Source organism: Typopeltis vanoorti, chromosome 11 (genome assembly GCF_054136105.1).
Source record: "Typopeltis vanoorti isolate ZY-2024b chromosome 11, IOZ_Tvanoo_1.0, whole genome shotgun sequence".
Taxonomy (NCBI): domain Eukaryota; kingdom Metazoa; phylum Arthropoda; class Arachnida; order Uropygi; family Thelyphonidae; genus Typopeltis; species Typopeltis vanoorti.
The window spans coordinates 88489502-88515904 of NC_143559.1; the positions used below are offsets into that span (position 1 = coordinate 88489502).

General features: G+C 34.3%; 1 protein-coding gene across 1 annotated transcript in view; it reads left to right on the top strand.

The window, feature by feature from the left end:
* LOC150101833 (transmembrane protein adipocyte-associated 1 homolog) overlaps window positions 1–26403 on the top strand; it is a 237980-nt gene that overhangs the window by 96952 nt on the left and 114625 nt on the right. Inside the window, exons 5-6 of the mRNA XM_090400676.1 lie at window positions 3159–3231; window positions 8873–8952. Of these exons, the coding sequence (XP_090256802.1) occupies window positions 3159–3231; window positions 8873–8952 (153 nt within the window). The remainder of the gene's footprint in view (window positions 1–3158; window positions 3232–8872; window positions 8953–26403) is intronic.

Genomic DNA, 26403 nt, shown 5'->3' on the forward strand with positions numbered 1-26403 from the left:
AGGAGATTAGTGGATGGAAACAAGGAGAGTGAATTTGAGAGTCTGAGTGATTATCATAAACAGCATGTGCCATGAGAAAACCTCACATTGCTTCCATCACATGCTGGAAGCAATGTGAGGTTTTAGAGTGCTCAATGTGGTGATTTCCTCACAGGATGGTTGTGAATGAGGTATACATTTGCTGCCAGTTAGTGAGAATGGTCATAAGGTACTGCCTTGGAGAGCAGGGTTGGGTTATTTTCAAGAAGGGGGGGGGGGTATGTGGAATTATAAGGCAGGTAATTATGAGAAGCTCCATAGTCATCTAGCATGAATACTATGGGTTGATGGACTGTGAAGAAAAGGAGGTTGATCAAGTATGGTAATTAATTAGAATGTAAATCTGTATACCCAGACTTATGTGAATAAATGAGTAGAAGTGAATTAGATGAACAGCGAAATCAGGTAAGCAGCATGAAAAATGATGTCATGTAGGAAGTACAAGACAGTTTGCAGGCAAGCAAAGAGAAAAACATGATGAAGATCAACTAGTCAGGCCAAAGAAAATTCTTCTGCCATGTTGCAATTATAAGGTGGTGGTAGGATAACCACAGTAAAGTATGTCATAGAATTGTTTAATGATTAAATTATTTAAATTCATTTAATTTTGATATTTTATTAACCTTGTTTAATGAGTCCTACAGTGGGAAAGGTTTCTATGGAGTGGAGAGAAGGCAATATCTTGCCACTTCACAAACATTATTCTACTACAAAAGTTTTCAGCTAAAGATTAGTTCTGTACATCTGCAATTGTAAGGTATTGGAGAGGTCGATTAGTAATAGCATACAGGATTGAGTTAATGGACACAAAATTCTCTGTGATGGTCACCATGAGTTTGTGAAGGATATGTTTTGCATTAGCAATCTATTTGCATCTTATTATAAGTGACACATGCTGGATAAGGGACACACACAGAGTGATAATCTTAGATTTGGAAGAGGCATTTGATATCTATCTGCCACATAACATTTTGGTGCACAAATTGGGGAAGATACAGATGAATAATAGATTTATTAGATGGATTGGAGATTGGCTTTTTGAACAATACTAGAAAGTTGTGATGTGGGAGTTGAAAATAATGATAACCAGTGATGTGCCAGAGTCTTCTCTTCTTGGGCTTCTACTGTTTAACTTATTTGTTAATGATATTTCACATGGATTTTCAGGGCATATTCAGTTGTGTGCTGATGATACAAAGTTGAAGAAAGCTATAAAGATGATGATGTGATCTCCCTTCAGAAGATAGACTTTTTTTTTGCTTGGGCAAATGAGTGGATTATAATCTTAATGTTATTAAATGCAAGTTATTGCGCTTTGAAGTGCCAAGATAAGATAAAAAAAATGTGTACTCTATCAATGGAACTGTGCTTAAGGAGGTGAACAAGAGATCTGGAAGTGATGGTGAACAGAGCCTGAAGTTCAGAGATCACACTGACATATAGGATAAGCAGGTCCACTGTATTGAGCACTGTATTAGACTGCAAATCTGCTAAAATTTTGTCACTTTCTTTCCATTGTGATGTGAAATTGTAGGGAGGAGTTTGGAGACAAGTAACTAGGACAATGGATTCTGCATTGTTGGTTATGGGGAGAGAGTGAGGTAATTGCTGAGCTTACTGGATAGGTAGAAAAGAAACAATACAGAGGAGAAGAATAACAGAGAAGAGGTTATAGAAATCAAAGAAGAGAATGAAATGTCATACCTAAAATTTGTGTAAAGGTGTGGTGAAGAGGGTAGAGATAGATTTTTTTTTATGTCAAGTGAATGCTATTCATCACACAAATGAATTTAAGGTTCAATATTATATATATGTTATATATGTTACTTCTCATGATGATTAATCTATTGATTTCATGGTTTGTTATGATAACAGTAATAATACATACATGGATCCTTCAGGACCAGTACTGGGCAATTCCTCAAAGCAGGAAATAACTACTTTGAAGAATTTAGTTGTTCATTTCGCAAACATTATTAATTGAATTATAATCCATGCATGTATAGGTGAAATTGTTTGTATGTAGCAGACCTTTTCAGATATGTTATTTTTTTAAAGATGCCAAAAAAAATTGTGGTCTGGAAAATAGGAATCATATCGAGCATGATTTTTATGAGTTGAGAGTTTTCATGATTTTGAGAACTTGAACTCGTTACTACAAACTTCAGATATAATATGCTGCATTTATCTGCTTATGGGAAATAGTACCATTAATGTGCTTAATAAGTGTTAAATGCTAATTTTGTAGACTGCAGATGCTAGCAGACAAGAGAAAGATGGGGGGGGGGTGATATGATAGAGACCTACAAAGTTCTGAAAAAGTCATACAAGATGCCAATAGATGAAATTATTCATTCTGATGAGGAAGAGAATGAAATTGCATCCATGGAAGTTGGGAATGAATGCATTCAAGAAAGGGATGAGAGCTAGATTTTTCTCTCATAGATCATGGCTTGACTGGAATAGCTTAGCTTTAGAGGTTGTGAGTGCAAGCAGTGTGAATAATATATGTGAATAATAATATGCCGGCCTGGTTGGCCAAGTGGTTAGCGTATCTGCTCTTCAGCCAAAAGACTGTGGGTTCGAATCCCGCCATGTTCATGGATTTGTGATTGTCTGTGAAAATACTAGTGGTGGTGAGCAGTAGATTGCATTGGTGTAGATGGAGACGGATAGTTGTAAAGTAGGTGCCCTCCCTCGATGAGTCTTTGGACTCCCTGGAGGTGTTATGTAATAATAATAATAGTAATAATAAATTGTTTTCTTAATGTAAATGATCCATTTTTAATTGTAATAATACCATTTAGAAAATAAAATTCATTGAAAACGTTCAGATATATTTGACATGTAATGAATAGTCTTATCTGACATTAATTATTTATTATGATTTGAAGTTACGAAGACAATCCATGAACACCTTATCGTATATGGCATAGTCTGTCATAATATCGATGTCCTTCTGTATCCATAAAGGATAATTTATTTCAACTTTCTCCTCTCCAGTTATTAATATATATATATTATTAATAATGAAATACATTAATTGTAATCAACTTTTCTATGTTTAGATCAATAAACCAATTAAATTAGCACTTTTTTTCCCCTCTATCTCTCTTTAGATTCTCTGGGTGTCTGTCCGATTTTTTCTTTTAGCCACAGAAATGAGTGTGCTTATATTTTGCTTGGCATTTGGTAAGACATTAATATGTTAGTCAAATATCATAAATATTGTGTATGTAAATTATGTTGAAAAGTATTGGGACACTCCCTGATATGTATGTTGCTAGTGTTACACATAGCCTATGTACTATATATTGCAAAACTATATACCCCCTGAGTTAATTATAGCATCTGTATATTGTCAGTAACATGTAAAGAAGAAATTGCAAATAATAGATGATCTGCATCATCCAAAATCAGCTGTCAGCAATATTATCAGCACCAATATTATTAACACCAAGAGACCAAAAATTATTTAGAAAGGTGCTATAATCTCAGCAATCCAAGTAAAAACAATCATCCAGGAGCGCAGCATCTAAAAGAATAACAAGTGAGATACTTGTAGGATACTACATAAAGCGCTATATAATATTACTTTCTGTGAAAGGGCACCTGCATAACCCAAACCAGCATGGAAATCAGTGGTATAGACTATATTGCCATAAAGAATCAATGACTGGTGAACAGAGTTTGGAAAGTCTGTGATATGGAATGACAGGTTACTACACACTATCCCATTTAGATAGACAGATGTGGGTATGGTACATGCCTAAGAGAACACTTTATGCCCTACAGTATCATTCCAAATGTGGAGTTGTGTAATGGGGGGTATAACCGTCTGGAGTATTTTGGGCTCTGACTTGTAGTTATAAAATCTGAAAAGATGAATGCTGATTGCCATGCATTGCTTCCTAAATTCTGTCAGTTTTATGAAACACGTCCTTATCTCTTTCAGCAATTCACCATCGCATACTGCACATACTGTTATTGTGATATGGCTTAGGAAAATTATTTGGAATAAAATAACTTCACTGACCTTGAACCCAGTAGGCTAACATTGGGATGAACTGATGGTCATGTCAAGGGGAAAAATGGCCCAAAATACATATTTATATTACCAGAGTGGTGAAGAGCATTCTTGGAATGGCAGAAAGTTTGCAGAAACTAGAGATAGGCCCACATGGTATTGCAACGTGTGCAGTTTAGGTTTCTTTGAAATATTGTGTTACCCAATACTTATTTCAACATAGTCTAAATATAATTCATCAGATTAGTATAATGTTCATCACTTGCATTTTATATTACAATTGCACCTGTTATGAAATTTAGCTAATTTTTATACTAATGAATCTCACATGAATAAATACTAATGAATAATATTTATTCATTAGAGATAATCCTGATGTTACAATAAAAAGTCACAAGAAAATTTGCTTTCTTAACATACTCTAATATGTTCCATTAGCGTTTGATGAATCATTTTTTACTTCATGACCTCATCAATTGATAGAACTTATGAAAAGACCATTGAATAATTACATAATGACCATTCTTTTATCCTTAATGCAAATTTATGAATTACATTACTGATCCTTTCACATATTTCAGTCAAAAAAAAAAAAAAAGTAAAAATTATTTGACCAGAGCAAAATTAATATCTTCATTTTTCATTCAGCCATAGATGCCATCTGTCCATTCTTCTGATTTTTCTCAGAACTCAGATGATGTTCTGATGATGTTACTGATGATACTTATTATCTTGTAAATCCATATAGATAATAAGTAACAGTGGAGATTACATGCATCCTTGCCTTATACCTGATTTTGCATCAAATCATTCTCCACTATTTCCTTTAATTCTAACAGCTAACATACACATGAGTATAGGTTATATATTATTCTGTGTAATGTCCCATTTACACTATAATTATATATTGTACATCTTTTCTCTAGGCACCTAATCATGTGCCTTTTCCAGATCTACAACATAGATTCTTGTTATGTTCCAATGCTTTCAATTGTCTTAACATGGAAATCTGATTCTAACAATCTGTATATATTTCAACATATTTTGGTCTTCCCTAAGTTTCCACAGTTTTTCTTAGACCTTTTGACCAGGCCTTCTGAATTGTGCAGTGATACCATTGCAAAACTGTTATGCCTCCATTTTTACTAACAAGATTATTAGACACACGTATTCACAAGCATAAAGAATAATATATTTTTTTTTATTGCAAATATTTCTGTCAGAAATTAACTGGCCATCATCAGTGCATCAGCAGCATAATCACAAAGTGAAGCTAGAACAACAAATGTTAATCCTATTTACAGAGCTGAGCCACATGTCAGAATGTCACCATACAGGTGGTTTCAAAATCAAATGAGATTACAATTAAAGCTAAAGTTAAAATCAGAATGATTTAAAATACGAAGTTAACTAAATTTAGATAAATAAAATGATTGAATGTTATGGCATTATATTTAAAAAGGAGGGGTGGACATGCTATTGCTTGCCATTATAAGAATGTCCTCTCCCAAATCTTGGCAATGGATAGGCAGTCATTCTGATTTAAGTCATTGGGTGCAGTTATTCATTGGGAAGTATAGCACCAAATATAGTATCTAACAAAATACATTTGTTCTAACATTCTCTTTCAAATTTTCAGTTGCAGAAAATACATGGTAAAAACTGCTTATAATGCAGTCATTGGATACAAAAAGCTAATTTTCTGAAGCAAAAAAAAAGGTGCGTGTGTGTGTGTAAAACTTGAAATCAGTTTGAATTGCATTTGACATTTGTGATATCAATAAACTTAACCAGAGAAAGTAACAGTTACATCCCTTTCAAGATACACTAGTGATATGACTTCCTAATTCCTCATCATTTTTACTTACAAAAAAACCCACTCATACAGGAAGGTATTTACACAATCAATCACATCACCACCATTCCCAAGCGTATAGCATCCTCAAAACACTGAGCTTGCCAAGCCAGACCTATTTGTTCAAATGACACATCCCTTGAAACTGAGCTTTTTTTTTTTTTTTTTTTTTTTTTTTTTTTTTTTTTTTTTTTTTGGCTTGTGACTACAACCCCTGTAAAATAGATAAAATGCTACATTCAACCAACACACAAGATCATAGTAAAACTATTTCCACCCCACGTATTAAGGGTACATCAGAAAAGTTAGCTAAAGTTCTATACAATTATGATCTCCGTGCTACTTTCAAACTTCTCATCCAGCTTCATCCATTCTCCTGAAGATCAACTTTATCCTCTTGCACATCCTGGAGTCTATAAAGTTCCTCATGCTTATGGTTTAGCCTAATTTGGACAGACTGGTAGATCAGTTAATTTCTGCCTTGAAGAACACAAAAATTACATCACCAATCACATGTATGACAAGTCAAGATTGGAAGACCATACTCTGAATACTCCTTTACATGGGATTAGATTGAAGAAGACATCAGTATTACACAGAAGTCACTACAGGTTTTAGAGACTATTTTTAGAATCAGCTATGAAGCACTCTCCCAACCTCATGTATGGTTGCATTAATTCACCAAAGATTTGGGAGGCAGTCATTGTGAGACTGACTTCTCCAAATTAACTTTATGATTATCTAGCCAAGAGGCTGCCATGTAAAGACGAGTTCAGTTTCATTTACTTTGAATTGTTTCACAGTTATTTAGTTCAATGCTTTCTGCTTGTCGCAGTTATAATTTGTGCTCTAAAGATGCTGGGTTGAAAAACCAATGAAATATTAGTAAATTCAATAAATTTAATTTTTCCTCTCTTGGCAGTGTTTATACTGTGAAGCACTATTATAAAGAATGTTTTAAAACATGCTTTTTTTTTCTCGTGATTGATGGAAATTTATTATATTGTTTATTCTGGTATCTGAAATTTTTGTAAAATGCTTATAAACAATGGAGAAGAGTTATATAATTTCTTATGTCAGTTTTATCATCTTTCTTGTATAAAGGATGATTTTTTTCCAATAATCCATCATTTTGGGGTTCCTTCTTTTAAACATTCTGTATACAGTTCTGTTAGTTTTATATGTAAGAGATCTTTCAAGAGTCTTCGATGTTTAGTTTTTTGTTAGTGCAATTTCAACTTCATCTTTCTTCTTTGTGTATTCATCATAATTGTACATTGTAACAGTTGGAAAACCCAAGTTTCAAACTTCCCTATGAGATTGGCTGACTTGGCTTCAGCTGAAAAGATCCTATAAAGAACCTTTATAGGATCTTTTCACTACTGTGTCCTAAGTAGTGTTTATTTGCATCAAAAGGGCATTGTCAATACCATTTGAGCTATGGAAGCTCTCTGTTGCTCAACCATTTCCATATCTAACAGTCACTTCCTGCTTAAAAATAATTAATGTTTAAAGAATGCAGAATGTGAAGAGAAGGATAGTTTGTTGAAAAAAAGAAAAGAAAAAAGTTGAAAAATGATTAAGGAATAGAAAATATAGAAAACCCCCGTTTCAAGTCATCAGAATTCAAGGAGAACTGGTCCAGAACTTGGGGGTTTGGGCATCAGGGGGGCGAAACCCCTTTTGAGTCATCAGAATGCAAGGAGAACTGGCCTACCAGTCCGGAACTTGGGGGTACCAATGGGGCATAGCCCCCCTTTAGAGTCATCAGAATTTTGAAGGAAAACCAGCCTACCAGTCCAGAACTTGGGGAGTTGAGCACCATGGGGGGAAGATGCTCCCCTCCACCCTTTCGACTCATCAGAATTCAAGAACCAGCCTACCAGTCCGGAACTTGAGGGGTTGGGTGCCAGGAGGGACGGAACCCCTTTCGAGTCATCAGAATTCAAGGAGAACCGGCCTCCCAGTCCAGCATGGGGGGGGGGGGGGGGGCAAGGTGACATATCCCCTCTTTTGAGTCATCAGAATTTTGAAGGAGAACCGGCCTATCAGTCCGGAACTTGGGGGGGCACCATGGGGTTGGACCCCCCTGCCCTTTCAAGTCATCAGAATTCAAGGAGAACCAGCCTGCCAGTCCAGAACTCGGGTGGTTGGGTGCCAGGAGGGACGGAAACCCCTTTCATGTCATCAGAATTCAAGGAGAACTTGCTTACCAGTCCAGAACTCTGGGATTGGGTGCCAGGGGGAAGTAGGCACCCCTAGTACCATATAAATTAGATTGCTTTATGGCTAATTTTAGTTAGGAGGGAAAGTATTAAAATTGATAAACAGGTGTCTCTATAATGCAGTCAGAAGAGCGACATGGTGCAATCCTTGGTTAGAAGATATTTGTATTTGATTTTCATCATGACACGAGAAATCTTCATATACGTGCTTTTTCACTTGAAGCTGATCTCATACAGCAGTGGCAGAGTTTTTTTAATCCTGGAAACTTGGGTTTCTCCTTGCAAACCTGCCCAAGAACACATAATCCAAATATAAAAGACAGAACTGCATTTGGATGCCTGATTTGTGATAAGTCCTTGGACTCATCACAAGAGTTCACTCCTTGGAAGTGCCAAATAATAGAATTAGCATGGTTTGTGTAATGACAATCAGTTGAATGAATTTATATGGAACAAGAGAAAAATCATCAGAACACTAAACTACCATTATACAAAACTGTCCAGCCTAGTTTTAACTGAATAGCATCTAATTCAGCTTAGTAGGTTGAAGGTGCTATCCCTTGAGGAGGAATCCAAATGTTGCCATTGAAATTTATTCATATAAGTTTATAAATTTATAAACTGACATGATAGACTTAAGTTGTTGGAGTCTTCAATGCATCAAGCTGTTGACAAAATAAATTTAGGCTATTATAATTTAAACTATTTTTATGTTTTTTGCTAAAGGTCACCTTGACAGTGCCACAAGTACCAGGAGAGTACTTCTGCTGACATCTTGTATATCTTTAGTGTATTCTGGAACACAGGTAAGAAAAATTTTATACTTCTTAAAATTTGTATCAATACTGGCTTAATCCCAAAAAACCACAGACCACTCTACAACATGTATTGGAACAGCATACCAGAAAGTGAAGTCGGTAAATCTAGAAACTTAGATACATAACACAAAAATATGATTTTGTATCAATTGATATGCCGCCATGTGATCAGATTCTTTGAAGCAAGATAAGTTGCGAGGACTAGTAAGATGCCATATTATGAGCATATATCTGTTCACCAGATTGCATTCCAGACATAACAAGAGAAATCAACTATTGGAAATATTGTAGCTATCAAAACAATCTCATAAAGCTTAATTGATCTTAGCTAAAGGCAACAAAAGCATGTCATCAGTTGAAATGCATTGTGAAAAAATTATATCTACCACTACAGATCTTAATATCTGAAAGTTCGGTGACTGCCTGGAGAGAGAAAAACAAGATTGTTACTATTAGCTCAGCAATTCTTGCACATTTCTTATACTTTAGATCTTATTATCTGCAGGGGTCACTTCGATAACTGCAAGAGCAGTTTTGTTGCTGACAATCATCAGAAAGGTATTATATAAGATGAAATTTGATAGCTGTACAACAGGTTGCAGCTGAGGCTCTCCCCTGTTATCTCTGTGCATTTATTTTATAGTGTAAAACTGAAAGCAGCAAAAAAAAAAAAAAAACTTGTACAGTAGACATTCACTATAGCAAACATTAGTATAATGAAATGAAGCACTTCACAGTACTGGATTAAGTTCCTAGAACCAGTACTTTAAACTCACTATTATAAACAGTAAAAGATAAAAACCTTCACTATACTGAATTGAATTTCCTAGCAAATTATATCACAATAAGAAGACAAAGGAAATGGTGAAAAATATAACAAATGAAAATCATTGGAAAACAAAACAGAGAAAATGATGGGAAATTGTACATTGAGGATAAACACAAAGGATTGACAGGAACTACATAAAGTACACAAAATGACAACATGAAAAGAACAATTGAAACAATAATAGGAGACATAAGAAAGAATTAGAAGAGCATAAAATTATAAAAATCTAGAGTTATTGTTTAAATTTTGAAAGGTTATGTTCTTCTTCTTTGGTGCATCAATCCGAAAATTGGTAAATATAGCAGCACATCACAACATCCTGTCTTGTGACTTCCTTTTTATCTCTTCATAACTCTTAGCGCCAGTTAGTAAGGATAGAAAAATCAGAACTCCATAGTGGACCCAGGAAGCTAAAGAGATAGCTATGGAAAAGAAGAAAGCATATCAAAAGTTCCTTTCAAGTAAGTCAGCTTGTGCTCTTACAGAATACAGAGAAAAATTTAAGAAAGCAAAGCAATTTGTAAAACTAGCTAAATAAAAGTTAAGGGAAGAATTTGGTAAGAATATAGAAAATAAATATCAGTAATGTGGCAAAATATTCTGGGGATTATTGAAAAAAAGCTTAGAAATAGAGGAAAGAAGGAAGAAGAAATGGAGTACTGTAAAAGAAGTCAGAGATGATAATGGTGATACGAAAACTGCATATAAAGATATTCTAGATGTCTGAAGTGATTACTTTGCTTGTTTGATTTAGCAATCAAACAAGCAATATCAGCACGATGGTAGGAAAACACCCAATAGGAATGCAGGCAAGAACACATATCCATACTGGAAGTGGAAAAAGACACCAAAAAATCTGAAAAGCAGAAAGGCTGCTGGAGAGTATGAAACTTGACCAGAAATGCTCAAAATATGGAGATATAAAAGGTTTACAGTGGCTGCGCTGCATTATTGGGAAAGTCTAGACACATTGCTGAATTCCAGATGATTGGAGTAGATCTCTCATAGTACTACTCATCTGTAAAAAGAGAAATAAAACTGAATGTGTGTAAGAGAGAATTACAGAGGTTATTCCGTACTGTGTGTGTTCCTGGTGAGATTTATGCAGGTATATTTGAGAAATAACTAAGAAAAATTGTGGGGACAGGAAGCTTGGTGAAGAACAAGCTGGATTCAGGCCAAATGGAGGTTGTCAGGATCAGATTTTCACTTTAAGACAAATAGTTGAGAAATCATGGAAATATAACAGAGATCTATAATTAATTTTCATAGATAAAAGTAAGATAAAATGAATTTCATATTGAAAAGAAAACCATGTAAGAAAGTTTTAAAATGAATCCTGGCTTTATGATGTGAACTGTAGACCAAAATACAGTAACATTATTCAAGAAAAAATGAAGGCGTTTGAAAACAAGAACCAAAACTTGGAGATTCAGTGGAAAACCCTGAAGGAAACAGAGTTACACACAAAGCCCATCAAACCATAATTTAAACACATTCAAAGTATGTGCATTCACTACCATGTGAAACAACACATTCCAATCACAAACCACTCTCCATGCAAAGAACCATTGATTCAGCCGGAGAGGAATATGGTGAAGCCACATCCAGAAAAGAATGTGAATCTTTTCCTTCAAGGATGGAAAAATCGGAACTCCATGGTGGATTCAGAAAGTTAAAGAGGCAGTGAAGAAAAAAAAGAAGAAAGAATATCAAAAGTTCCTGTCATGTAAATCAGCTTGTGCTTTTGGAGAATACAGAAACAAATGTAAGAAAGTGAAGCACTATCCAGAACTAGTTACAAAAGAACTAATAACAAAAGTCATGGAAAGACTTGGTAAGAATATAGAAAATAAATATCAGGAAGTTGCCCAAATATTCTGAAGGTTATCGAAAAAGGTTAGAAATGGCGTGTCCACACAATTCATCACGGGAAAATTAATTGTATGGAAAATTCTTCACAAGTTATTATTTCGAGTATATATAGTGATCTGAAATTTTTCATTCTGTATGAAGTTATTAATATTCTTTCTTACTAAGATACCACATGCTCTGTAAATGGAATGTTAATTTTTACGAAACTGGGGTAGGGTGGTTACTGAGAAAGGGCACCATGTTTGAGAATATTTAGGGATAATAGTTATTTTCAACTAATATTTATAGTTAACTATTTACATATGCCTATTATTCCTATTAAGTATTTAACTATTTATAGTTAGAATAGTTATTAGGGAGAATAAAATATTTACGAATAGTTAGGGAGAAAGGGCACACTATTTATTCTTCTAACTGTTCACTATTTTTTCTGTTCTGCGCATTTAAGACACCCTTCAGGTGTAATATATATTTTTTTTATCTGAACTAATTCAGAAGGTGAGGTGTTTCAATTATTGAAACACCTGTATTTTGAAAATCATTGCACTTTTCCTGCATAATAAACAGGGGTGAATGCTGGTCTTGAAATTCACGCTTACTCTTGTTATCATTCAGGAAGTGAGAGGTGTGATTGAAGTCTGATTAGCAGAATAATGAATTACTGACCATTTTAAACTATATATTTAGAAATTTATGTACATTTATTCATACAAATACAACATTTATTTTGCAAATGATATTCTATCTTTTTCAATTTAGCTACTTGAATACAAATTCTGCCCTACGGTTCTTCTTTATGAACTGGTCAATAACATCGTCATAAGAAGTTGGTTGTAACTTAATTTTCCCAAGCAAAACGCACACTTGTATAGGCTGGCTGAAACTCACTGGTTAGAGATACGTTGGCTACGTATGACCTATGATTAAGCAACAGAGTGAGACGACGTGAAATGGCTATGCACGTGCGCGTGAAATCACAGTGCTGCTGCGAGGACCTGGAAGCTGCTACAGTCGAGCAAACCAAGATAGCTTTGACTAGACAAGCAAGCAACGGCCTTCAATACACAACGCAAAGCTCAATTATTGCCACTCAAGCTTAAGACATCTTCTGTCTACAAAATTAAAAGCCTAAATGGAATGCTTATAAATGCATGTATTTATTAACAAATAAATATTACTTCTTTCTTAATTAATGAGCTTGTGGAGCAAGCATGAAGAATTCGCCCCTGATAATAAAGACATCTTTTATTGTGCTATTGTTTGCAGTGCTAGTTTAAGATCACAGGTGCACTTTTAAGTAATTTAATTAAATAAAATGATAATAAAATTACATAAATCCTATTATCATTATGTAAATTAACATAAGCTAAATTCCCATCTGCCACTGCAATATTAATCTTTACCTTTTCTTCCAATACTAGTATTTTATGACACTAAGAAATATTAAATTTTATCAAAAGATATATTTCGGCGATTACACCACATTTTTTATTATTCAGTTATACAAAATATTGAAATAATAGTTCCCGACAAGTTTCGTAAATTGTAGGATTTACATCTTCAGGGGGTAAATAGTATAACTTAAAGTTTAAACAAGAGAATTAATAAATACAAATCATAACCGTCTGGCTATTCATAAAACTCAAATAACAGAATGCAGATATAAAACGTTATTGACGATAAACAATACTGGACGATGTCACGTGTTCTTGTTCTCGTTCATATAATCCGAGCTCAGATTGAGGTAGATTTTTTATTAGAGCCGACCACACTTGATGAAGAATTAAACCTTGATTTTTATTGCATTGGGTTGGGTTTTTTAGCATATTAGCAGCTTCTTTAAATTTTCTTATATAGCTGTTGTTTTCTATGTATGGCATCATCGTTTTTTGCCAGAGTACATCATGTCCAGTGGAAGTGGTATGGAAAGCAAGACCCATTTTTTGTTCTCTTTTGTATTGTACGTCTTTTTGGTGTTCAGCCATGTGTATTTCTCCAGATCTTCCTGTCTGTCCTACATAGCAAATCCCGCAAGAGCAATGGATTTTGTAGACTCCTCGTTTTTTAAGAGGATGATGAGATGGTTTTGGTGGATGTAGGAATCTTGAGATTTTTTCCATAGGAAGGAAGGCTACTTTTATGTTGTGTTTGTTCATTAATTTGGCTCGCTTATCTGTAACATTTTTGATATAAGGAAGCGAGATTGCGTTTTTGTAATCCTGTTTTATTGTGTTGTTAGCTGGAAGCATATTAAGGTTTCTCTTGATGGTTTTTGTTTCATATCCATTCTGTTGGAGGATTTGTGTTAAGTATTTTAGTTCTTCATTACATCTTTCTTGTGTGCTGGAGATATTGTATGCTCTGTCTCGAAGAGTTTTAATTAAGCTTATTTTTTGTAAAGGATGGTGGTGTGAGGTTGCATTTAGAAATCTTCCAGTGTTTGTCGGCTTCCTATATACTGAGAAGGAGAGTTTACTTCATTAACTTCTAACAGAATATCCAGAAAAGGAAGTTTTTTATTTTCTTTTTGTTCTAAAGTAAATTTTATGGTGTTGTGCAAATTGTTGAGATAATCTTTGAAATTGATAAGTTCATCTGTTGTTCCATTGAATATGATGAAAATATCGTCCACATAGCGTAGCCATATTTTTGGTTTTTTATGGTAATTCTTAAGAGCATTGTTTTCAAATTTTTCCATAAATAAGTTTGTTAATACCAGTGATAATGATGAACCCATGGCCAGTCCTTCTTTATGTTCCCAGATTCTGTCTTTATAGGTGAAAAAATTATTGTTTATACAATGTTTAAAAAAATTCAAGATGTCCGGAGGGAAGAGGTCTTCTAGGAGATTCAAAATTTCTTGTCTCAGGACGTTTGTAAACAAGCTGATAATGTCCAGACTTGTTAAGATGTCTGTTTGGACCAATATGTATATCTTTCACTTTTTCTATGAAATGTTTACTATTTTTTATGAAGGAAGATGTTTTTCTTATATGTTGTGAGATCATGTTGGTGAGGTATTTCGCCAAGTTGGAAGTCGGTGAATCTCTTCCATCTACTATTGGTCTTAAAGGTATATCTGTCTTATGGATCTTTGGAACACCATATATTCTTGGTATCAAAGGATGTTTTGATTGTAAGTATTTTTTAAGAAAAAAGTTCTTCCGTCCAGAGAGGCACTTTTTTTTATTAGATGATTTGCTTTTTTGTGTGTATGCCAAGTCGGGTCTCTGTCAAAAGTCCAACGCATATTCCATACAAACAAGACCTCCAGAATTTATCATAAAAGGGAACTAGCTTTTCTAAGAGAAAGAATTACAGTCACTAGAGCTGAATTAGCATTAATTAGTAATAACACTTTTTCTCTTCATAATGAACTGGCCACATCTCTTCCATCCTACCTATGGAACAACATCGATAGTGTTACATTTAACAAAGCAATAGCGATCTCGGAACAGAAGAAACATACATTAATTCATAAGTTCAGCTCACTCCTTCAGAAGAAGGAAATGCATAAAAAACAACTAGATCATTCAAAAGTAGTTATTAATCTCTCTTCGAGGGTACTAACAAAAGAGGAGAATAACCTTTTACTTAAGGATTTTAACTTCGCCTTAACCCCACGTTTCCTACCAAATATTGATATCATAGCACAAATAGAAAAAGGAATTAGAAATCTACCGGACAACACGGCAGATCTTATCCATATAGAAAGCACAGCTTTACTATTAAAAAGCAGATTACCTCGTAGGAATCTACCTTACAATGAATACGTTTGCCTTAAAATGTTAAAGGATGACAAAAATATTGTCATAATAAAAGTGGATAAATGCAACGCAACTGTCGTTTTAAATGCTACAGAATATGATAACAAAATGAAAAGTCTCCTGGAAGATACAAACACCTACAAACCCATAGACAGAGACCCGACTTGGCATACACACAAAAAACAAATGATCTAATAAAAAAGTGCCTCTCTGGATGGAAGAACTTTTTTCTTAAAAAATACTTACAATCAAAACATCCTTTGATACCAAGAATATATGGTGTTCCAAAGATCCATAAGACAGATATACCTTTAAGACCAATAGTAGATGGAAGAGATTCACCGACTTCCAACTTGGCGAAATACCTCACTAACATGATCTCACAACATATAAGAAAAATATCTTCCTTCATAAAAAATAGTAAACATTTCATAGAAAAAGTGAAAGATATACATATTGGTCCAACAGACATCTTAACAAGTCTGGACATTATCTTTTGAACCAATTAGCCACAGAAGTCTATGCCTGCAATTAAATTTTATATTAAATCTTCTTGACTGAAAAATATATATATAGATGCATGCTCCCAAAGTGAAATATGTAAGTAATCACTCGTCTTGTGAACCATTCAGATATAAACTGTAATCAGAAATATCATGTCGTTAACAACTGCCTAGATAATGTATACTCTCTCCCACCAATCAGTTGTGGATTTGAAACTTGTAATGGGCATGGATGTTTTGTGAAATTTATCTTGCACTGCATTTACTTTTCATATATCGGTATCAATGCAGTATCATTTCAATATTCTAGCGAATAACATTTTCAGTGAATTTTTTGTGTGATGAGTTTTTCTTTGATGAATGGTTCACACCATATTTTCCCCTGATAAATTGTCCATGAACTAGAAATGGAGGAAAGGATACTGTGAAAAAAATGTGAATAAAACTGAGTGTGAAAATTACAGAGGTATTTCTTACTGAGTGTTCCTAGTAAGATTTATTCAAGTATACTTGAGAAACGGCTAAGAAGGATTGTGGAAGGGAAGCTTGGTTTTGTTGATCTGGAAAAGGCATATGACAAGGTGCCAAAAGGAAAGCTCTTCAAAACACTACAGTTATGTGGTGTAAATGGTACATTATATCAAGCAATACATAGTCTCTAATTAATCTGTAAATTAGCAGTTAGAATTGAAAAAGGTACAGGAAGATGGATTGATGTTAAATCAGGTGTGCGATGATGGTGCACACAATCTCCACTGTTATTCATTATCTATATGGATCACATTATGAAGGAAAGTGGTATTAAATCATCATCATCAAATTCCTGACACATACACTCAAGGGGTGTACAGGATATGATAGTACTACATGAAAAATTTACATTATTACTAATTTCCTATCTACAATTTTCACCCAAATCAGTCTGTTACTTCTCAAGACTCCAACATTATCAGATCTTATGTTTCTATCGTCTAAGGCACTTTGTACAGTATCAATCCACCTATATCTTGGTTTTCCTGCCAACATAGCAAAGAACACTTATTTTGCTAATCTTTCCGTGCCCATTCTGTTTAAGTGACCATACCACCTGAGATTAGCTCTACTAATGCATTCCTGGATGCTGACAGTGTCAAGTTCTTTCCTAATATCCGTGGTTTTAATACGATATTGCCATTGAAGCCATCTGTTCATGCCTCTAATCTTTCTTAGGACTCTCATATCTGTGGTCTCTATTCATTGGTCAAGTGTTTTCCTTCTGACCCAGCTCTCAGATCCATAAGTTAAAACTGGTTTGAACACTGTCTTGTATACAGCTAATTTAGTTCTGACTAATTTCTCTCTTATTCCATATGAATTTATTCAATTGACTTCCCACCATACCAGCTTTGTTGATTCTGTTGTGTATTTCCATATTTAATTTACCATCTTCACAAAAAATCGTGCCTAAGTAGCTGAAATGTTTTACTTGTTCCAGAGGTTCTCTGTTCAAAACACAGTTGACATTTTGAACGTTTCTACCTATTTTCATTGTATTTGTCTTTTTATTGCTGACCTTCATATCATATCCATTACAACAGTTATTCAATTTAGTCAGAGAATCTTGCAAACTTGTAGTGGATTTATTTAGAAGTATAACATCGTCCGCATAAAGCAAAGAGCTGACATTAACATCTCCAATTCTGATATCAGGTTTAATATCACTTTCCTTCATAATGTGATCCATATAGATAATGAATAACAGGGGGATAATGTGCATCCTTGTCTCACACCAGATTTAACATTAAGCCATCTTCCTGTACTTACTTCAATTCTTACTGCTGACTTGCAACTCAAATAAAGACTAAGTATTGCTTGATATAATGCCCCATTGACACCATATAACTGTAGCGTGTTGAATAGCTTCTCTCTTGGCACCTTGTCATATGCTTTTTCCAGATTGACAAGACTTAAATACAGATCTTTGATATATTCCCATGCTTTCTCAACTATTTGTTGTAAAGTGAAGATCTGATCCTGACAGCCTCTATTTTGCCTGAATCCAGCTTGTTCTTCAGCAAGCTTTTCTTCCACAATTCTTCTCAACCGTTTCTCAAGTATACTGGCATAAATCTGGCCAGAACACTCAGTAGGGAAAACCTCTGTAATTCTCACATTCTGTTTTATTTCCCATTTTATATATGGGTGTTATTAGAGCTCTACTCCAATCATCAGGAATTCGTCCCTCTGTCCAGGCCTTCTGAACTATGCAGTGCAGCCACTGTAAGACTTTTATACCACCATACTTCAGCATTTCTGGTCGAATATCATCTACTCCTGTTGCCTTTCCACATTTCAAGCTTTTCATGGCTTTTTCTACTTCAAGTATGGATATGTATTCCTGACTGTATGCCTGTTGAGTGTTTTTTTACCACTGTGCTATCACTGCTTGTTTCATTCAGCAATTTTTTGAAGTGATTACTCCATACTTCAAGGATATCTTTTTCTCCTGTTTTTATGTCACCTTTATCATCTCTAACTCCTTTTACAGCACTCTTTCCTCCATTTCTAAGCTTCTTCAACAACCTCCAGAATATTTTGCCACCTTGTTGATATTTATTTTCTATGTTCTTACCAAAGTTCTCCCATAACTTTTGTGTAGCTAGTTTTACACAGTGTTTAGCTTTCTTATATTTGTCTCTGTATTCTCTAAGAGCACAAGCTGACTTATTTGCCAGGAACGATTGATATGCTTTTTTCTTTTCCTTCACTGCCTCTTTAACTTCCTGTGTCCACCATGGAATCTCAATTTTTCTATCCTTGCAGACAACCTCACCACATGCCTCTCTGGCTGAATCATTCAGGGTTTTCTTTAAGGTTTGGTACTTGTTCTCAAACTCTTTCATTTTTTCTTCAATAATCTTTGTGTATTTTTCTACAGTTCACATCTGAGAGCTGCTCAACTTTTATTCACTTTAAAACTTTCTTACATGTCATTCTTTTCGATATGAAATTCAATTTCATCCTGCTCAAGACTAAATAGTGATCACTTCCAATTTCAAATCCTCTGTACACTCTGGTGTCCTGCACCAGGAAGAAAACATCACTATTAACAATAACATAGTCAATGAGACTTTTCTTATTCCTTGCCTGCCTCTTCTCTCCATGTGAATTTGTGCACATTTTTATGTTGGTACATGGTGTAAGTAATAACCAGTCCATGTCCTGAGCAGAAATCCAACAGGTATTTGCCATCATTTTTAGCTTTGATCTTTTCTCCAAAATTTGCCAAAATATTTTTGTTTGTCTGACAATCACTTCCTACTCTGCTATTTAGATACTAACAAGGACCAGCTTTTCCTTTTTCATTGTGTCAGTAGCTTTCTCTAGAGCATAGGGTCCCAAAGTGGGGGGGGGTACCGCTCCCCAGTTGCCGCTGAAGCCTTCTGGGGTGGTCTAAGGGTCGGTGGCTCTTTATAGAAGAAATTAATAATATATATTTAAAAATTAATTATTTTCGTGATTTTGCGATTAAATAATCATTTAAAATTTAAATATTGAATTTTAATTCATCTTATGTCCGTTTTATACGATCAATTTTTTTATCAATTTTCAATTTCAATTAATTAATAATTTTAAAATTCACCATGTCAGATAGAAATAGATGTCAATTTTCTATGTCAATGAGAAAATTGAACGTGTCATACAGGATATTTTAACTTCTATTTTTTATATATACTTAAAAATATGTATTCGTTTTTTGCTATTGTAAAAATTTATCATGCCATACAGTCTTTAGTCTATCCACGCAGCAGACGAGTCTTAACTAGTAGTATGTCAGTCAACTATTACGTAGGTAATTCACTCGATTCAACATGTTTTGACAAGAATATGGGTTCTTGCAGTGACTTGTTCAAAGCACGAGTACGATGGTATCGCAAACAAGTCAATGCATGCAAGTCGATTCGGGCTAGATTTCAAATCTATAAATACCAGTGGTTTAGGAATTAGTTTCATTATTTTTTATGTGCTTTGCCAACAATCATCGGTCAAAAGTGTGATAGATAAGTGGAGTCATACAAAGTGTAAATTAAATCTTTTATTTTATAAATATTTTTGCAAATTTTATTACTTCATTATGTCTGAATATAAGAAGAAATGTCGACAGTACAGTATTGAGTATTTGAAATATGGTTTTATTCAATCTCAAATATTTGAAATATGGTTTTATTCAAACTGTTATAATGGGGGGGGGGGGGGGGTTACAAAATTTATATCTTGCAAAGTGGGCGGTGGCCCGAAAAAGTTTGGCAACCTGTGCTCTAGAGTCTCAAAAAATTCCTCCATTCTACCTTAGTAGAACCTTCTGTGGGACCATAGGCACAAATAAATCTCATTGTCCAGTTCTCCATTCTGATATTTGCCCACATCACTCTACTTGAGACTGCCTGCCATTCAAGAAGATTAGCCTCGTATGTAGTGTTGAATACTATGGCTGCTTCTTCTTTTCCTTGATTGTCATTGCCTGAATATAACATTTGATATTTATTGCTCAGAAAGATCTCACCATTTTTTGTCTTTTTTGTTTCAGTCAACCCTATTATGTCGATCTGGTACTTATCTAATTCCTCAACTAGCTCCATTTCTTTGCCATTCAGGCTTCTTATGTTGATAGTACTGATTCTTTAACTCTCATGATGTTGAGTTTGGGTGAGCTTTCAGATTTGTTCCAGTAGCTGACTTTTTGCTGTTCGGCCTGTTTCCCTGGCGAAAACAACGGGTGCCTTGTTTAACCGGGCTATGCCCCAGCCGGAATGAAATTTTGTCATGTTGTACCATTAGTTTGTATACTGGTTTAAGCCAATACGAATACAATTTGGTCGGCTAAATCCCAAATTGCCAGCCCATTCTCGTTCGTTCAGTATACAAGTAGATGCCCAACAGGGTGCACCATGAGAAGGTAAGGATTGGACATTAGGTCAGATGCCCTGGTTGGTTCTCCGCATTCCTTTAAAGGCTATGTGGAGGTCTCCTCGCAGTTATACAGCTTTGACCCTTAAGCACCCCCTGATATCAAAATTAGCGATATATCAGTGGTTAAATTTTCTTCATATTCTTCGGGAGCTTCCCGTTGTGTGTCTAAATTTAGCAGGTCGGAATCACTCGATTCTTCAGAATGAGGTTTAATTAACTCCTCGACGTTGTCATTGAAGGGAGAAAGAAATGACGGACATACGAATTGGTCGCCAACATGCGAAATCACGTGCTTTATAGATAAAATTTCCTAACTGTTATACAAGCAAAATAGTTACCACTTTAAAAACTACAATGATCATAAAAGAGAAGTTAATTTTCCGACGTGTAATAATAAACAACTCATCCCAGAAGACGGATTGATTATCCTATTATCGGAATGGATTCTCCTTTGTGTGACATGCGCAGAAGTGTCGAAGGGTCTCGAATCTATGGGCATACTATAGCAGATGACATAAATTTTGGCGGTAAAAATTTGGAACATAGTGTACATGGAAGTAGTGTAGTATGCCATTAAAAATAACTTTGTAAAATGTTTTAAATCGGTAACTAAATTATTTCATTCTGGTGAGTGATTTTTTAAAATAGTTAGCCATAAAAATGTATAGATAGAAAATTTTTTAAATCTGTAACATTTATTTTTAAGATGTATATAGGTACACTAGTCGAATTTTAGAGGTGCACAAATCAAATTTGGGTATCGAAAAAAATGACCCCCTAATCGAAAACGCAATAATCGGGGGCGCATTAATCGAGGGATTACTGTATTTACAACAACACAATTATTATAGCTATTGTTGAATAGGTGACTTTTTTCTTTTTTCTTTTTTTTTTTTTTTTTTTTGATATTTAGCCTTCTTTGATTGTTTTCTTTAACTAATAATTTATATATCTGAATATAATTGTTTTCTTTAATTAATAACTAATATGAATGATTTGAAAGGAGAGAAGATTTAAAGAGGTGTTACGGTGTTGCTCTGCCTCATCATCGTCCGTTTTGCAGCAGAGGGTTGGTTGCTAAATATTAGCAACCAACTCATTTTCATAAATTTGTCATTTCCATTCCATTCCATTATCCTATGCATAAGAAACACACACACACACACATACTTAATTACTCAATTTTTAGTCTTTTATAAATCTTTAAAATGAACAAAAAAAAAAAAAAAAAAATTAAGTATTTGTTGCATCAAACATAATTAAATGAATACTAATATTAAAATTATTAAATGTAATGTAATAATATTACTATGTAGTATACGAAAATATAAAGTAATAAAAACAATAATATTGATAAAAAAAATATTTTAATAATGAATTTACTTTGTACTGTATGTTTGTACAAAATAGGAAATATAATATTTTAATTGTATATATCATATGTAAATGCTGTGTATAATCACACTTCTCAAACTTTGAAAGAAAAAAAATTATTAGTAGTAGTATCACAGTGTTTACTTTTATCTACTTTTGTGTACATGCAATTTCTTTGAAAGAAAATAACGTTAAAATTTAAAAAAATATTATTATTGAAATATAAATTAAAAAGATCACTCTTGACCTATTAAATGAATCATTGTAAATATGTATGTGAAAAAATGTAAAATGCATTATTAATCATATTTATGCATATTTATATAACATTATTTGTCTTTTACATTATTGTCTTTGGACTCCCTAGAGGTGTCGCATAATAATAATAATTTATTTAACCTTCTAGACTGAATATTTTTAGTGAACAGAAAGTGTGACAGTAATACTTCAGTTATATATTTGTAAATATTCTGTATGTGTGATGATAATAAAATTATCACTGTCAAAAAAAAAAAAAAAAAAAAAAAGTGAAACTAAATAGAAAAGCAAAAGACCAAAATTGTGAGTCTGTTGCCAAAGTATGACGGTCAGCTGAGGTAGATAACTGTGATTGCTAACAATTCACTGAGAAGGATGCATGGAGAAAATGGAATAGTTTTAATTGCCGAATGGATTTCTACTTACAGGATGAACAACGCATGCACTTGAATGGATTTATATGTTAGGTGCTTGAAGAAATGGCTATACAGTGAAAGAGTAAATATGAATAGTCAAAGAAGCAATGTGTCTGGGTGGTTGCATGTAGTGTGAATGCAATTTCAAATAAAGAGGTTGAAATTGTAAGTGTAATTACATAAAAAGAGAGCAATAGAAAACAATAAGTTAGAGATGTCCTCAGAAATGGTGGAGCTAATTCTGGCAAGAAAGAAAGAATAGAAAACAAACTTCTGAAAGTGTATGGGGGGGGGGGGGGATTTGGTTGTGGAATCATCTCCAGCTTCCTGTTTAAACGGGGTGAACACTCACATCCTGATGGTTGACTATATGTGTATACATTAATGCAAGAAAACATCAGTAATAAAGGAAAGGAGTTATTAGCATTACAATTTTTATGTTTCTCAATCCTACTTTATCTTTTTTGTGCTTCACCTAATCTTCGTGAAATGTCATGAAACTGCTGCCATTTATTTATTTCTGCTATATCTTATGTTCTCACACTTTATAGCTTAACTAATTTATTTTGTTTTTAGACTGCACCAATTAGACCATGTATTAAGTGTGAGATTATAAGATTTTCAACTTAAAGCAGATGTTTGTTTGTATTCTCTGCTTATGTTAATCTTTACCTTTAATTAGTCATGGCTTGATTATTTATCACTTAAACTTAATCTTATGCAGGTTCGAAATTTTCAGGATAGTGCATTGACAGAATCAGTCCAATGTGTTGTTCATAAACCATTTAATTAAATCAAAAAGAATTATTTACACAGTCTGATCCACACTAACATATACAATTTCATTACAATTCTTTGTTAATTTCAATTCTTTCTGAATCAGACTTTGTTCTTTGTTTCTTCTCTTAAAGTTAATCACAATCTATAATATTCTGCTAGTGACATATATACAAACTGAAAATAAAGCATACCTTGAGTAAGCGTAAATCAATATTGACCTACATTATTTAGTACAGTACTCTTCTTACTCTTACAATAATTAATTATACACAGTTGAAATTAAGACACACCTTGAATGAGCTTAATTCAGTATTAATTTACATAATCTTATTGTACCCATAAGCAGACACACTTGATGTACATTCTTGCTCAGAAATATCACATATATAAGTACTTGCAATTCTCGTTCAGCACTGCCTTTTACATGAATCTTATTCCCCCATGAAAGTGCTCCTTTTTTCTTTCCTTTTGCTGGCCTGTTCTTACCTCCTGCCAAATTTCTTCTTTGTTCAAGTTGCCGATTATTCTTTGCCCTCTAGCACCCTTAGCATGGCAGCAATGTGTAGCTCTTTCCTAGTGAGACGTTCTAACAATCGACACAATACTTCTCATGGTGGTGGATCCAGTTAGGAGACGATTGAGAATCCTCAGACCTATGACGCTTCTCTTTCGATTACCAACAATGGACCTCATGTGGCTGCAGACCCAGGTAAGAGAAGATTCGGAAACCTAAGACAACATCCTTCTCGATTTTTTGCCTTGTAAAGGCCCAAACTTCCATGTGTGGTCACGTATTGACATCCGAACATGATGGTATTATACTTTGTGCATCTTTTGAAATTGCCATATGTGGAAATGGGTTAACAGCGTTACATAATGACATCATGCACCACATTATTTTAAAAAGGCCCATGGTTAATAAGTTATTATTAATACAAATTCATTACAGACATAATTGACATTTCTTAAAAATGCAATCTCCTAGAAAAACATGTAACAATGAACATGATAAGTTACATGTGAAATTTTACATTAGCATTAGTGGTTGTGGTAGTGACACTTAGATTAACAGAAGATGATCCTTGCAGGAGTAAGAATGTGATTGATTTATTATATTCTGGGACAGTAGACAATATAGAAAGATTGATGGGGGGGGGGGGAGATATTACTAATGATTGTAGATGAATTGAATCCAACCAGAGTAAAAACCTTCAGTAATGGTGATATGAGGTTGCTAAAAACTAAATTTGGATCTAAGAGCATTAATATAGTTTACCCCCCTCCCCCTCCATTTCTTCTAGCACATGATATAAGCATTGTTTTCAGAGAGTTAAATGAGACAACATAAACAAACTGTTTCTTGTAAATACAGCTTTAAAACACTTATTCTGCTTTTCAGCTGCTAAGCTTTTGTTTACTCTGATATACCAGGTCAGAGAGTTTCCAGCTTAGAATCTTCTCTGTTTTGATCTTCTTTCAGTCAAAATCTGTTTACCTCATTCTGTCAAATTCATCTGCTCTCTCCTTGTCACATACTTAATACCACCAGCCATTTGAACCTTTTGATTTCCTTTCTTTAATGTTGATTTTCTATAGTCTGATTTTCCTTAGAGTGAAGTACTTGGAGATTTTAATGTTCTTCATCTCCAACTGACTTTCCTTTTCCAACTGCATTGACACAGCAGATAGAGTTTCAGAGGCATTTGCTATCATCAATAATCCACATAAAGTTTCACGTCAGAATACCAGATTACCCTAACCACACTCCAAACACTCTTGATCTCTTCCTCATTTGCAACCCTTGTAATTCTACTGGGATAAGTCATTTGTCTGCTTGGGTGTTTAGATCACAATCTAATGTTGATTTCCTTTCCTGGAGCAACACTCACACAGACAGTAGCTGTCTTCCTTGTATTGCCTTGACATTATAAAAATGCCAAGTGGTGTGATCTTTGTGATTTCTGTACTGCATTTCCTTGGTTGTGTTATTGCTTTCAGTCTTCTGACCTAAAATATTAGACTGGATGCATTGAAATTGTTATCTCTTTATCTAAGTTTTGATTCTTCACCAAGGCTGTACAAGAGATGTTGAAGCATTGGATATAAGGAGTAAGTGAGCAAAACAGTGGATAATGATAGTAGGAATGAATGATTTGGTTGGGAGAATGGATATCAGGAGGTTGCTGAGGGGAGTAAAAGATAACACTGTTTTCATCATTATTACATAACACCTGCAGGGAGTCCAAAGACTCGTCGAGGGAGGGTACCTACTCTACAACTCTCCGTCTCCACCAATCCACCACCAGCAACTACCTTCATAATCTACACCAACACCATCTACCGTTGACTACAACTAGTATTTTCTATAGTCTGATTTTCCTTAGAGTGAAGTACTTGGAGATTTTAATGTTCTTCATCTCCAACTGACTTTCCTTTTCCAACTGCATTGATGCAGCAGATAGAGCAAGCAAGTAAGGTAGGAGAGCTTGTAAATGAAAATGAAAGGCAAGAAAGAAGACAGAGAAACACTGTATGAGAAATGTGCATACTGGATTTAGAAGTGAATGCGGCAGAAAAGGATTGAGGTGGCTGCATGTGAAGAGAGAGAGTGTGTTTGTGGTCTGGGGAGTGGTGGTAGTATTGGTGGTAATAGAAATGGGCAGGGGGGGGGTGGGTATGGAGAAGTC